Source organism: Pseudochaenichthys georgianus, chromosome 15, assembly GCF_902827115.2.
Source record: "Pseudochaenichthys georgianus chromosome 15, fPseGeo1.2, whole genome shotgun sequence".
NCBI lineage: Eukaryota > Metazoa > Chordata > Actinopteri > Perciformes > Channichthyidae > Pseudochaenichthys > Pseudochaenichthys georgianus.
The window spans coordinates 27,307,910-27,321,584 of NC_047517.1; the positions used below are offsets into that span (position 1 = coordinate 27,307,910).

A 13,675-nucleotide genomic window follows, 5' to 3' on the forward strand; every position below is an offset into this window, starting at 1 on the left:
AGATTACTTTTTCAACTCTTTGACGGATCAAAACGTACTGATAGGTTTTCCCATCCCCACAGCTGCGGCCTTGTAAAAAAATGTGATGACATACTCATGTCACCATGGTAACTTGTTTCTTTCTGTATATCTTTTTGTTGGAAGACAAAAGACCCCTTGCTGAAGATTACCCTGGATGACTACACCACGATCTTCAGCCTGACCCCATCTGGGATAATCCGCTACCTGAAGTTGATTAAACCTGTGGATCGGGAGCAGCAGATGGTCTATACTTTCACGGTAGGCCTCAGACTCAGTGGTCTCTATCCACAAGACAGCACTCACGCCCTTTGACCTACATCTCCTATTCTGTGTTTATAAATAGAACTCACAGGTTAGGTTTATACCAAGAGGCACCCGTAGACACAAAGCTGGCCTGACACTTTTGCAACAATATGACCTTTATCAAGGGTCAAATAACAGTAAAGTACAACAGTCTGTTCACTTGTTTTACTAACTGCTATTCAAATAAGAATATTCAACATCTGTCTCATGTTAATCTCTATATACAGTTAATAGATATATATATATTTGCATATAGTTAGACTTATCACTAGCAACTTAAAGTGTACAATGCAAAGAATAAAGAAACTGCAAATAGCACTGGCAAAAAAGTAAACACGATCCATGCAAATTAAGGCAAATAAATATGCTAATAATATAGAAGACACAAACAAGTTTGTCAGATCACAAAACATTTAAAACTGATTAAAGGGGAAAGGAAACACCAATTACAGTTATAATATTCCGGTAGTTTATTCATTTTACAATGGGTATTGATCGTAATATTTATTGTATATGATATTACTCGCCAAAAGAAAATTAATTATCAGCCGGCCGGGTGGGGAATTCCGGGACCAGCCGCTGCCATTAGGAGAGTCCCAAATGGTGACGTCACTGGATGGGTCTTCGCTCCGGGTATCCATACCGGAAGTCAACACAACGTAGCAGATATGGCAGCGATGGAGGAATTTTGCAATGAGATTGACGATTTGAACGATGAATTTGACTATTCGTCGGGAGATGACATTGATGTGGAAGCATCTACAGTTACCAGGCATCCCATGGCCTATGCTTATGAACCGATTCGGTCGAATAGAGTGGCATACGATCCGGAATAAAAAAATTAAAAAAAACACAATGCTAACAGTGAGCCTCTGAATTAGCCCCGAGCGAAAAATGCTAACCTATTACTGCACCGAAAATCACTCCTAGCTCCTTTATTACTTATCCTAGCCGCAGATCCAACACATCGTTTATTATCGCAAGGAGACACAGAATCTAACGGTGCCTACCTCAACACTGAAAGATACAAATTCGCGAGGTTATCAACAAAAACGTACATCAAAACAAGTGGCGCTAGGTACTAAAATACGCCAGGCTAACGGCTTACCTTCCTCATTGTCTGGTCTAAACTGGTCTTCAATGGCATTACAACGATAAAAACGATGATGTAGTTAATCCATAGGTTAATATCAAATGGGGCTGTGTCCCCTTTGAAATGTTCTGATAATCTATAAGCAATACAACTGCAATTCCGTTATCTGCTGTCCGCTCTGTGCTCCGTGCGCTCTGGGTCCTGCAATACCATCCATTGAACACCTAGTCCAGCAATACTAGCCTTTTTAGGGCTGTTTTCGACAGATGAGCGTGTGTATGCCAGTTTAATTAGTTGAGCTGTAGAACACCCCCAATTCTCTATTGTACGTCATAATAATAGCTACCATTTAGTTTGGACGCGATTGCGTTAATTAATAAGGTCACACTGTGTCAGTAAATACATGTGTGAGCTAGTAATCTGGTAGTGCTGCAATATTTACCTCTCTCTCGGCATGAAGCAACTCGTTTGGTGGCTCGAACTTCACGTTTGTTGACACTGTCATTGTCTTGCGCGGCCGACGTGCTGGGACGGTCGGTGTTCCCGACTGCATACGTTGAGAAATCGAATATTGTGGGAACAGATCCTGGCTTCAAATCCGATGTTTTGTATTGAACCAGGCATCCAGACTGGACTTTGAGCAGCTTCTCATCCTTTAGCGTCAGCCTATGGAAATGTACTTCTTCCTTCTTCGTATAAAATCCATTTGTGCAGCCTGGGGCAATACAATAAACTCCTGACGACGACCGTTTTCTTGTAATGTAAACTACTGGTGCATTGCACGCCATGTTGTTTGTTATTGAGCTTTGGCCCAGGAAGCCGTACCCACTCAGTGACGTCACTGGAAAAGTCCCGGAGCAATGGAAGCGCCCATGGTCATTAGGCACGTATTTCAAAAAGTAAATTTGCGTATCTCGATCGTTTACATTGGAAATAGACTAGATAAATAAATTTCCTAATGCGAATATTGTCGCATGGAAAGCAGTTTGAAAAGTGTTTCCATTTCCCTTTAATACTGAAACTGAATGAGTATGATACTATTAGAGTTATATGTTGTTTGTTTAGGGTTACCATGTTAATAATCACTGGTGCCTTGCCAGATTGTTTTACCCATGGAACAAAGTTCTGTTCTTGTAGGCATTTCTCTTTTTGATTGACTTTTTGCTATGTACTGGACATACAGTATATATATATATACATACTATTTAGTGTAACATTTAGAGAAAATAAAATCCTTTTGGATTTAAGCGTTCAAAGTTATCAACCTATTCCTTTGAAGAGACATATAGAGAGTACATTTTGTGGGAACTCTCTAATCTTTTAATATATGACACGGTTCAGTCTCATTGAACTCTGCCGCTACTTTCATGTTCCATTAGGATTCTGGAGTGGGTTACTTATAATCTCGATAACGTTTTATTAATCTTCTTAATGTATGGTGTTTTTAGTGGGTTTACAGCCTGGTTTACCATAGTGACTTGTTTCTGTGCTGCTCAGAGTGATGGCAGCATCTTGGGAAATAGATTAGCGCCCTCCCCAGAGGTATTCTTGTGGATTAGAGAGCATTGGCAAGCCAGCAGTGAGATCGGTGGGAACGGTTCCCTGGACAGTGAGGGAGTTTCTGAACGGGGATGATTCGGATCACTGTAGATTGAGATATAATGCTAGGTTTGTTTGGGTTGGTTTTTACATCAATGGAATGTTCTATGTGAGAAGAATGTGTGGACGGATAATCTGCAACTATTTTGATAACACACTTTTAATGCAAAAAGAGGCAGAATGTGCTGTTTTCAGCCCGTCAAATGTAATAATTGTAACCTCACCCTGTGTGAATAAAGTTGATGTTTGTTAATCTATTAAATATTTCAATTGTAGTCCAGTATACTGCAGGTGTGTCTCTTATTGGGTTTATTTTTCATGAGGAATAAAGAATCTCTGGATCCACATTAGAGTGTGCATCACAATATGCATCCACTTTGCAGTGGTGACAGTTCAATACAGCTCCTTAGAAGGACTTCTGCATTCAATATCAGATGTAAGGGAACTATTCTATTCCAGGATAATTAGCAGGATCGTCCTCTCCATCTCTCATCCTCCACATCAGTGTTTCAATACAAAATAAAAGATGACGCACTGGTGAATATTGAAGTGGTGGTTGTTGTTGTTGTGGTTGTTGTTGAAACATGTTTCTATGTTGGCCCATAATGCATCATGAATATATCCTATTATATTATACATGTTTTTTTGCTAACTGTTCTGTGAAATACTGTGTTGCAGGCTGACTGATAACATTTGGTAGGCTGCTTATTAAATTACTTTATAAACCATGTCAGAAAATCATAGTTTACATTAAGTGCTAAACTAAGGAACACACACAATATGTATAAACTTCAATGGTTCAATATTGTGTTTTAAATAGAAAATAATATATCTTTATCATTTACCAGGGTGGAAATGTGTTTTTGTAAGGAAATGTGAGCAGTGATTGTTCTATATTTTAGCAATAATAATAACAGTTCAGGAAAGTTTGATAAATATAATTATATACTGAAGATTTTTGCATTACATTTTGGCCTCAAAAATTGTGAAACTGGATACCCGGTCGATACACTTGGATCAGAGTTTTTAATTTTTTCATAAATAAGAACTGAATTGTTGTAGTCGTCCCTCTTATCTGATTCTGTTTCTCTTCTATTTATCAGTAAAGATATCCTACTAAGACTGCACTTGACAGTGTGTTTTTCTGACCTAATAGTATTCTCCTCAGTTTAACACATATCATTGTTGTGCCAAAATGCAGGTGACCTTCTGTACAGCAGTGTTTTTGCCTGAAAGCTGCTGATATCCTGCTTTCTCTGCGTTGGCTGCAGAAATATCCAAACTGACATTTCACAACCTGCCTTTGTATCTAAATCTAACACAACTAGTCCAATTCACGAGTACATAAATCAACACAATGTATTAAATCCACGTTTCATTCTCTAATAATACAAGTTATGCATTGCTTTATGTTGTCTTGCTTAAAGGTGGGGTAGGTAATTTTGGAGAAACCAGCTCGAGTGCGCTATAATTTGAAAATACACAATCGGAAAAAAATCTGCCACTTTCTTACAGAGCCCCTCCTCCAACACACGAACGCGCACATGACCAATGAGGGCACGAGATAAGTTTGTGCACAGATGGAAGGCTGACAGGCAGGTAGGCCATCCAGTTATTTTAGCCGGGCCGGCTAAAATAATTGGTCGTGCTTTTTATAGTACTACGGCTTCCAGAGGTGACATTTTGTTATGGATTTTTTGTCAAAGCACTTAAGATATTCATTGCTATCGGGATGTTAAGAGCATTCCATGGAATATAACAAAAAGTGTATCTCGAGCCGGTTTCTCAAACTTACCTACCCCACCTTTAAAGCTTGTTAACATGATTGTAATTAGACAATAGTACAGAGGCTTTGAAAGCATTTGCTTTTCTGAAGATAATGTTGTCTATGAGATTTTCAAAGAGAAGAATCTTGTCTTAGTGTAAAGAAGCATCACATCAATGTATAATTACGCTTTGTATCCTGTACTGGAGGGAGAGTGTACACACAGATTTAATTTAGATAAATATCAGCCTTCATTGTTTATTATATTTGTGTCGGTTCTTACTATTTGTGTGAGTGAGGAAGAGAGAGATAAGGAACAAGGCGTGACATTGTTTACATTTGTTCCGCGTATATGTGCACACTGCATAGATGTGTCAGCACATGTGTGTAATTTTGGAGTGTCTTCACATAGATCTGTGATGACTCAGTCAATCCTAATCTGTGTTCTGTCTTGGCCCAAAACATGTCTGGCCTTCTCCCGTCATAGAATTGGCAAAGGAAAGAGAGACGGTTTGTAAGGAGAGAAAGAAGCTTCTGTTTCTGGAAATGTATAGCTCTGCTACTAAAGGAATCTTCCTGATGTACATCAAAACCATTTTAGGGCTGAGTTCAAATTCTCGAGAAAAAACAATGTCCCATATTCTTTTGCTGTGCCACAGTTGTTTAGATCTTCTCTCTCTCACACTTGATGTATTGTTCTCAGTCCATTTTCTCCGTCTCTGTCAAGCAGATCAGAGCTGCCAAGGGCTTATAAACATTCAGTTTGCTCAGTTTGCAAACTGTCCTTTTGTCAATCTTTATACAAGCCCTCTCATCTCATCCCTTTAAAGGCATTTCCAACGTTAAGGAAATGCAAGATGAACATACTGAATACAAAGGCAAAGTGTAAGTGACTTAATGACGGTGGAAAAAGACCTTGGGTTGTCTTTTCAAAGCAAAACAGTCCTGAAAGCATAAGCTTGAATATAAAGAAATCAGTCCTCAGATTTATTTCCCAAATATACAGACTTTGTTTACTACAATACTACAATATACATATGTATTTATATTTATTTTGTCTACAGATGGTGTCATCGGATGGCATCCAGCAGAGTACCCCGGTCACTGTGAACATCCTGGTCATTGATGCCAACGACAACACACCCACGTTTCCCGAGGTCTCCTACAGCGTTGAAGTCTTCACAGACATGCAACCCGGGGAGACGGTTCTACAGGTAATCATTTCAACAATCCTTTCTTGCCTTTCTCCCTCTCTTCTCCTCTTTTGCTCTGGCACTGTTCTTTACGCCTCCGTCTTTGTCCCCGTTGTAAAGAACCTCTCACACTCCCGTTCTTTCATGCTCAAAGTAAAAAAATAAGCACCGCAATCCAGTGCATTGTGTTGACAGGCGAACTCCTGGAACAGTTCCCTTCCTCTCCCTTGCAGTCATCACAGATAAGTCAAGGTGAATGTGTCTCTCTGTCCTGAGTGCACATGCCTGGGAAACCTTTTATCCAGCAGATCAGCTGCTGTGATGGCTGAAGATAACAACATTATAACAGTAGGCATTACTGATGGCCGTTAATCAATCTTCCACTTGCTTAAAAAGGATTTTGCAACCAAGATGTGATTTAATATTTTTGAATATATTAATGGATTTGGAATATTGTTTATGTTATTTAATTAAAGCACTTTAAAGGTCATGCATGTCATATCCCCTTTTTTTTCATTACATTACATGTATGTACATGTTTTATCCAAAGCGACTTACATACTCAATACTGTGGGCAATCCCCACAGGAGCAATTTGGGGTGACTGCAGTGGGGTTTGAACCTGTGCTCCCCTGATCCGAACACCAACACACTAGTCCACTGCGCCACACGCCTCCATACATGCACATATACCCATACTAATACCAACTAAAAGCAATCTCATATGCACAGGACATGTGTCAGGATGTGCATACTGTATGTACTTGTATATGCACTCACAGCCTCCAAAAATGTAAATGTAACCCCTGCTATATCTGTATTTATGTTGGAAGGTTTCATCATTTTATTGTCCTTTATTTGGTAGTCAGTGCATGATCTTTTCTTCTTTCAGTTGATCTGTCCTCTCAGCAAAACCTCTCTAAAAAAATGTCAGACGCAGAAAAGGTCAAGTTTAATCTTCCTTAAAAATCAGCCATTTCGCCCTCCTTGAAATGAGGCCAGGGGTCACAGAGTGTTGGGAACGACCGCTTAACTGATTTTTATAAGCCGTTTATGAGAGCCTCAGGCCCCAGGAGAATGCTGCTGCTTATTTGATGCTACAGCTTTTGCTCCAATGTCAGGAGCATGAGAAGAGGAGGTCTGGGCAGCTCGGATTAAAGTTTCAAGGCCTTAAAGATATGAAGCCAACTGCATCATGATGGTTCATAATTAAAAGCAGCGGGGTGCCTTCAATAATTGACTTGAAGGAAATTGTGTCATTTGTCTAATTCATTTGATAACAAACTATGCAAGATATTATATATATTTAAATTATATTTAAATATATATAAATAATTGTTAAATTGTGCTAGCACTTCAAATCAGTCCGAACCCCCTGCTGAGAATTATTTACTGATAGAGGGGTTCAGTGAGGAATTTGCTGGCAGCTATAACACACCGAAATATCAAAACAAAATTATGTTTGTCTCTTTTTCTCTGTCCATTCTCCCAGTTAACCGCAACAGATGCTGATGAGGGACTGAATGGTCAGGTGACCTATGAGATACTGGCAGGTGCCCAGGGAATTTTCATCATCAGCAACCGCACTGGACGCATCACTGTGGCTCCTGGTGTCACTTTAACTGTGGGAAAATCTTACGCTCTGACCGTCAAGGCCTCTGACAACGCACCAGAGATCCAGAGAAGGTATTGTGTTGTAGTAGCTCTCTTTTAAAGAGTGATTAATTTGAACATTGAACAAAATGTCGGCATCAGTTGAATTAAGTTTATTTAATATGAGGTGCTATTAATTCCTCTTTAATTGAAACATTATTAGTTGTTTTCAGTGTTTTTGTGTGTGTCTTCTCAGGGAGTTTTATTTTATTCAATATTTTTTCATATTTATTCACAAGTTAGCTTTTCAATGTTACAGAGTTTTCTCTGGGGTAAATTATCAAACAAAATAACAATTCTCACAAACTTTTCTGAGCCAAAACACAGATGGTATTGTTTTATCTAACACTTTAACAAACCTGGTATGAGATTTGTTGGATACAATATCTCCTCTTTATCCTGGAATTTTGCCATCACGATGCCAGGGTGAATTTAATGAATTATTTGGCTACAGATTGGTATAGTTACAGTTTTTTTTTTTATAGAAGCAGATTTTCAGCAGATGTAGTGACAATAGACATTTTAGAGAGAAGTATGGACTTTATAAACATTTATAAAAAGAAGAAGATGAACCTTTATTAATCCCCCAAGGGAGAAATTCAGTTTTATAAGTTACCAGTTATAAAGAAATGACTACAATGACTACATTTGTTTTGCTATTGTGACTTCTCAACCTCGAAGTATGACACTTTTGGGGGGGGCAGGGGCCTTTTTTATTTCATCTTAGTAAGACTGGCTAAGACATTTTACACTGTCCAGGATTACAACATCACTAATGCAGGCTACTGGCTGACATAATGACAGCTTGTCAGATCATTTTTAACATGTACCTTTAGCAGTTCAACAAAAGATGTCACAATGAATGAATAAATGATAAAGGCAGTCAGTTCCATTTAAATGTTTCCTGCGGTGACTTACCGAGAACAAGCAGGCTAATTCTCTGGAAGTAGGTTTTTCAAACATAAACAAATCATGAATAAAAGGCTTGTGTTTTGTTTGTGACATTTAGGAATGTAAAAAAAAAACTTTAATTGTAATTGTGTCCCAGATAAATATCCCACTTGAAATAAATGCGATCAAAACCTGTTGACTTTTTTCTAGGATCAACATTATAAATCATAACACTTTTTTCACTTTGCTCTGGGCACGTTACTTCAGTACGGCTCAATACTGTAGGTTTCAAGGAGAAACTAGTGCTGTCATTGGGCTGATGTGTGCTTTTCTTTCTGCCAGGAGCTCAATCACTACAGTTTACATTGAGGTTCTGCCTCCCAACAACCAGAGCCCTCCACGCTTCCCTCTCCTCACATACAACCTGGAAATCAGCGAGGCTATGAGGATTGGAGCCATTCTGCTTAATCTACAGGTGAGCCTCTAACCCACAAATCTGCACATGCAAATAAGGATATTTTAAATGTAATGAGGCAATCAGTATCATGCTGTTGTTTGATTGATTTGTCAATAAGGCATATTGTAGTTTCAGCAACCTTTCTCCCTTTTTTCATTTTTCACTATCCTGTGCTCTCTAGTGCGCTCCACTGCAGCTTCCTAGTTGCCCAGCTGTCATATCTCATAGTCTTCAACTATAATGGCACTATTTGAACTTCAAGATCCTGCTCCTCTTTTCCTTCCCCTAGGCCACAGACAGAGAAAATGACCCGATCACATACCGCATTTTGAGTGGGGATTCCCAGAAGGTCTTCAACCTCTCTGAAACGTAAGTCTAGATATTTTTGGAGCCTCATAAGGTGTATTAGCCAAGGCCAACTTGAGAAGGGTTGTATGGATGGATGGAAAGGCTAGTCAATTATGAATGAATGGCATTTTTCTCATAAGCTCCTAAAAGGGTTATAAAATGGGAATAGGGAAAAGCATGTCCTTTTTGGGTCTGCATGGGTTTCATCCAAGGTCTCTTGTTTCCTCTCAGAGTTAAACAACATTTAGGTTACTTCATTAACCTGTAATTAGTTTGTTGGTGTGAATATGCTTGTCTCTATGTGTTTTGCCTCATCTATTTCTTAATGCAAGTTGAACATAAGTGTTGTATCGAAAACGAATGGATGTGAAATGCTGTGCTAGGTTGGCATGTCATTATTGTGATATAGTTCTGCAAGGGCACTCTTCAACTGTGACATCAATTTGAAAGTCTATCAATATTTAATTTATTTAGCAACAAGGCAACTCCGTTGTGTACACTGGCTGTGTTATCGCATGGACACATGGACAAGGACAACTCTACTATTAAAGTATTCGATAAGCATTTGTGTTTAATGTTGTTTTTCAAGTCCAAAGGACATATATTACATTACATTGCATTTAGCTGACGCTTTTATCCAAAGTGACTTACAATAAGTACATTCGACCAGGAAGACAGAACCTTGAAGAAAACAGAATCATATAAGTACATCAGTTTTCATGGAGCCAAGCATTTCAAGTGCTACTCAACTCGCTATATATACGCCAGTCCTTTATTAGTATATAAGTGCTCTGTTAGCAGTTATTTGTTAGTAATTCTATCGCTCGAGGTGGAGTCGAAAGAGATGAGTTCTCAGTCTGCGCCGGAAGGTGTGCAGGCTTTCTGCTGTCCTGATGTCAATGGGGAGCTCATTCCACCATTTAGGAGCCAGGATAGCAAACCCACGTGTTTTTACTGATGGGAACTTGGGTCCCCCTCGCAGCGAGGGTGCAGTGAGTCGTTTGGCTGATGCAGAGCATAGTGCACGCGCTGGAGTGTACAGTTTAACCATGTCCTGGATGTAGGAAGGGCCAGATCCATTCGCAGCATGGTATGCAAGTACCAGTGTCTTGAAGTGAATTCTAGCAGTTACCGGAAGCCAGTGATGGGAGCGGAGGAGCGGAGTGGTGTGGGAAAATGTAGGAAGGTTGAAGACCAGACGAGCCGCTGCATTCTGGATGAGCTGCAGAGGTCGGATGGCACATGCAGGTAGACCAGCCAGGAGGGAGTTGCAGTAGTCTAGGCGTGAGGTGACGAGAGCCTGGACCAGAAGCTGCGTCGCTTTCTGGGTCAGCTGGGGATGTATCTTCCTGATGTTGTAAAGCGTGTATCTGCAGCAACGGGTTGTAGCAGCGATGTTTGCAGTGAAGGACAGGTTGTTATCTAGGATCACACCCTGATTCCTTGCAGTCTGGGTCGGGGAAACAACAGAGGTGCCAATGTTGATTGTTAGGTCAAGAGTGGGACAATCTTTTCCCGGAAGGAAAAGCAGTTCAGTCTTGTCAAGGTTGAGCTTGAGGTGATGAGCGGACATCCACTGAGAGATGTCAGCTAGACAAGCAGAGATGCGTGCGACGACCTGGGTCTCTGAGCGGGGAAAGGACAGAATTAATGGGGTGTCGTCAGCGTAGCAGTGGTATGAAAAACCACCATGCGGGCTAATGACAGATCCGAGCGAGTTTGTGTACAGGGAGAAGAGGAGGGGACCAAGAACAGAGCCCTGAGGGACCCCTGTAGTTAATTGACAAGGGTCGGATTCGGACCCTCTCCAAGTTACCCTGTAGGTACGGTCTTTGAGGTATGAGGTGAGGAGGGAAAGTGCAGAGCCTGAAACTCCAAGTTCTTGGAGAGTGCGAAGGAGGATCTGATGGTTCACCGTGTCGAATGCAGCAGACAGGTTCAAAAGGATGATGACAGAGGAGAGGGATGCTGCTTTGGCAGTGTGCAGTTCCTCAGTGACAGCAATGAGAGCAGTTTCTGTGGAGTGACCTGCCTTGAAACCAGACTGGTGCGGATCCAGAAGGTTGTTCTGATGGAAATAACAGGAGAGTTGTTTAAGTTTAAGTTGTTTAAGTTTAAGTTGTTCAAGTGTTTTAGACAGGAACGGGAGTAGAGAGACAGGCCTGTCGTTTATAACATCAGACGGGTTGAGAGTGGGTTTCTTTAGGAGAGGGTTTACTCTTGCCTCCTTGAGACTGTTTGGAAAGTGACCAGAAGTTAGAGAAGTGTTGATGAAATGGGTGAGAAACGGTAGAATATCAGGAGCGATAGTCTGAAGGAGGTTTGAAGGGATAGGGTCCAGAGGACAGGTGGTAGGGCGGGCAGAGGTAATGAGGGTAAGAACCTCACTTGGCGAGAGAGGGGAAAAGGAGGTTAGTGTGCGGGTGGAAGGAGGGTCTGGTGACCCAGCGGTGAGTAAAGGTGAGTCAGAAAAAGATGGATGCACAGTAAAAAAAAAATGTTGAGCCATGGTGTTCCTTCCTTCACCGTGATGGCCATTCAGATACACCAGTCAGGGTCTGTCTATCATCATTACCTTCCCTCTGATGATATAGACCGCAAGAGCGAATGTGGCTGTGGGGTAGGGACTAGTTGCTGACTTGCCAATAATTGGGTTTGGCTGATTCATGAGCCAATTTATCCTTTGTTTTATGAACACTGGCACTGGTTGCTGTCACCATCAGAAATCCCAATGAACCAAGTTGAAAAGCACACCTGTGTACGCTCACAAATTGCCTTAGGTGATTATTTGTGGATAGCCCAAGGTCACAAATCACTAATTGGCCAAAGAGGGACATGAAATCTGTATAACTTTAGGAAGTGAAAACAAAACTGAAAGACAAACCTGGGAGGAATACCAATGCAGTGGATGTCATATGTAAAGTAGACAGAAACAACAGGATTAAGATAACGTTTGGATACCCAAATAATGAGTTCAGTTAATATATGCAACACACATCTGACCTTACCTTCTGTAATCAACCTTTGCATTTGAATAACTCACCCAGGGAGCAAGGAAAAGGTTTGATTTATTAAAGTGGTCAGTGCTTTTTAACATTAAAAAGCCAGCAAATATGGAGGGAAGAGACGCAGGGAGACTGAAACTGCAGGACCCTGCCATACACATTTCTCTCTAATTGATTAAATCCTCTTTTGTCTCCATCCCCAGTCTTTCAGCTATGCAAGGCCAAGCCGTGTTGCAGCAGAGTATCCCTGACTTTTGTTTCCTTTTAATCTGCACCACTGTTTAGATTTGTTTGATTAATGGGGGGATTTGTACTTTATGGTTCCAAAGCGGCTATAGCAGCAATGACACGATGAAACAATGGGAGATACCGATTGTTGGCACTGTTATCTCTTATACCAGATACGACTTAAATCCTGTTGAGATAATTACACATCCTTTAATGCATTCTCTGTGTTGCAGAAATATAACAATCCCATCACAGGCTCTCGGCAACCTTGCAATATATAAACTTCAAGCAAAACAGGTGCTGATCGAGCACATGATGAATCAAATCATGATTAGCTCGTACACTTGATGAGTGTGCACTACAGAGCCCAACTTCACGCTCTCCTTTTTCAACCACTCAGGACTTTGGTATGATTCAGTGAAGGGATTTTCACATTGCTGCATCGTTTGCATTCAGGCTGTGAGGTTGGCTCAATCCAGCTATTACCAATAATGAACTCTCAAGTCTATAACAACCTATAAATGTGGCAGGTTCTCCTAGTGAAAGATGGGAATGCTTCAGACTCACTCACCATTATAGTAGAGAGCATGTCACAGCCTTGAATCAATGGCTCAGAGTCTGTCAGCCACCAATCGCTATACAGAAAGTATTCAGTAATGACATACTTAACTGCAGAGGGGTCACACATCATAAACAAGTCTGGAGTATTTCTCGTGAAGTCCCAGGTCTGCTGGGAGTGATGATCACCTAAGTCACATCTTCAGTATACTTTTCTTACACTGACTCTGAATAGTATGCTCGCAAAATATATATCTGATTCAAAAAGTTACTGGAAAGTTTCTGCCTGATGACCACACTAAAACTGACATTTAAGCCAGACCAAGGTCAAAGTTGTGTCTAGTCATGCTCGAGTGCGCTAGAATTTGAAAATACACAGCCGGAAAAAATCTGCCACTTCCTTACAGAGCCCCTCCTCCAACACACACGAACGCACACATGACCAATGAGGGCAAGAGATAAGTTTGTGCACAGATGGAAGGCTGATAGGCAGGTAGGCCATCCAGTTATTTTAGCCGGGCCGGCTCAGATGATTGGTCGTGCTTTTTACAGCGCCACGGCT

The 13,675-nt window shown here is 40.8% G+C and overlaps 1 protein-coding gene across 1 annotated transcript in view; it reads left to right on the forward strand.

Annotated features, from left to right (window-relative positions):
- The window catches only part of LOC117459991 (protocadherin-15-like), a 286,712-nt gene that overhangs the window by 193,460 nt on the left and 79,577 nt on the right, over positions 1-13,675 (forward strand). Inside the window, exons 14-18 of the mRNA XM_034101188.1 lie at positions 145-279; positions 5,846-5,995; positions 7,466-7,659; positions 8,860-8,992; positions 9,264-9,343. Coding sequence (XP_033957079.1) covers positions 145-279; positions 5,846-5,995; positions 7,466-7,659; positions 8,860-8,992; positions 9,264-9,343 — 692 coding nt within the window. The remainder of the gene's footprint in view (positions 1-144; positions 280-5,845; positions 5,996-7,465; positions 7,660-8,859; positions 8,993-9,263; positions 9,344-13,675) is intronic.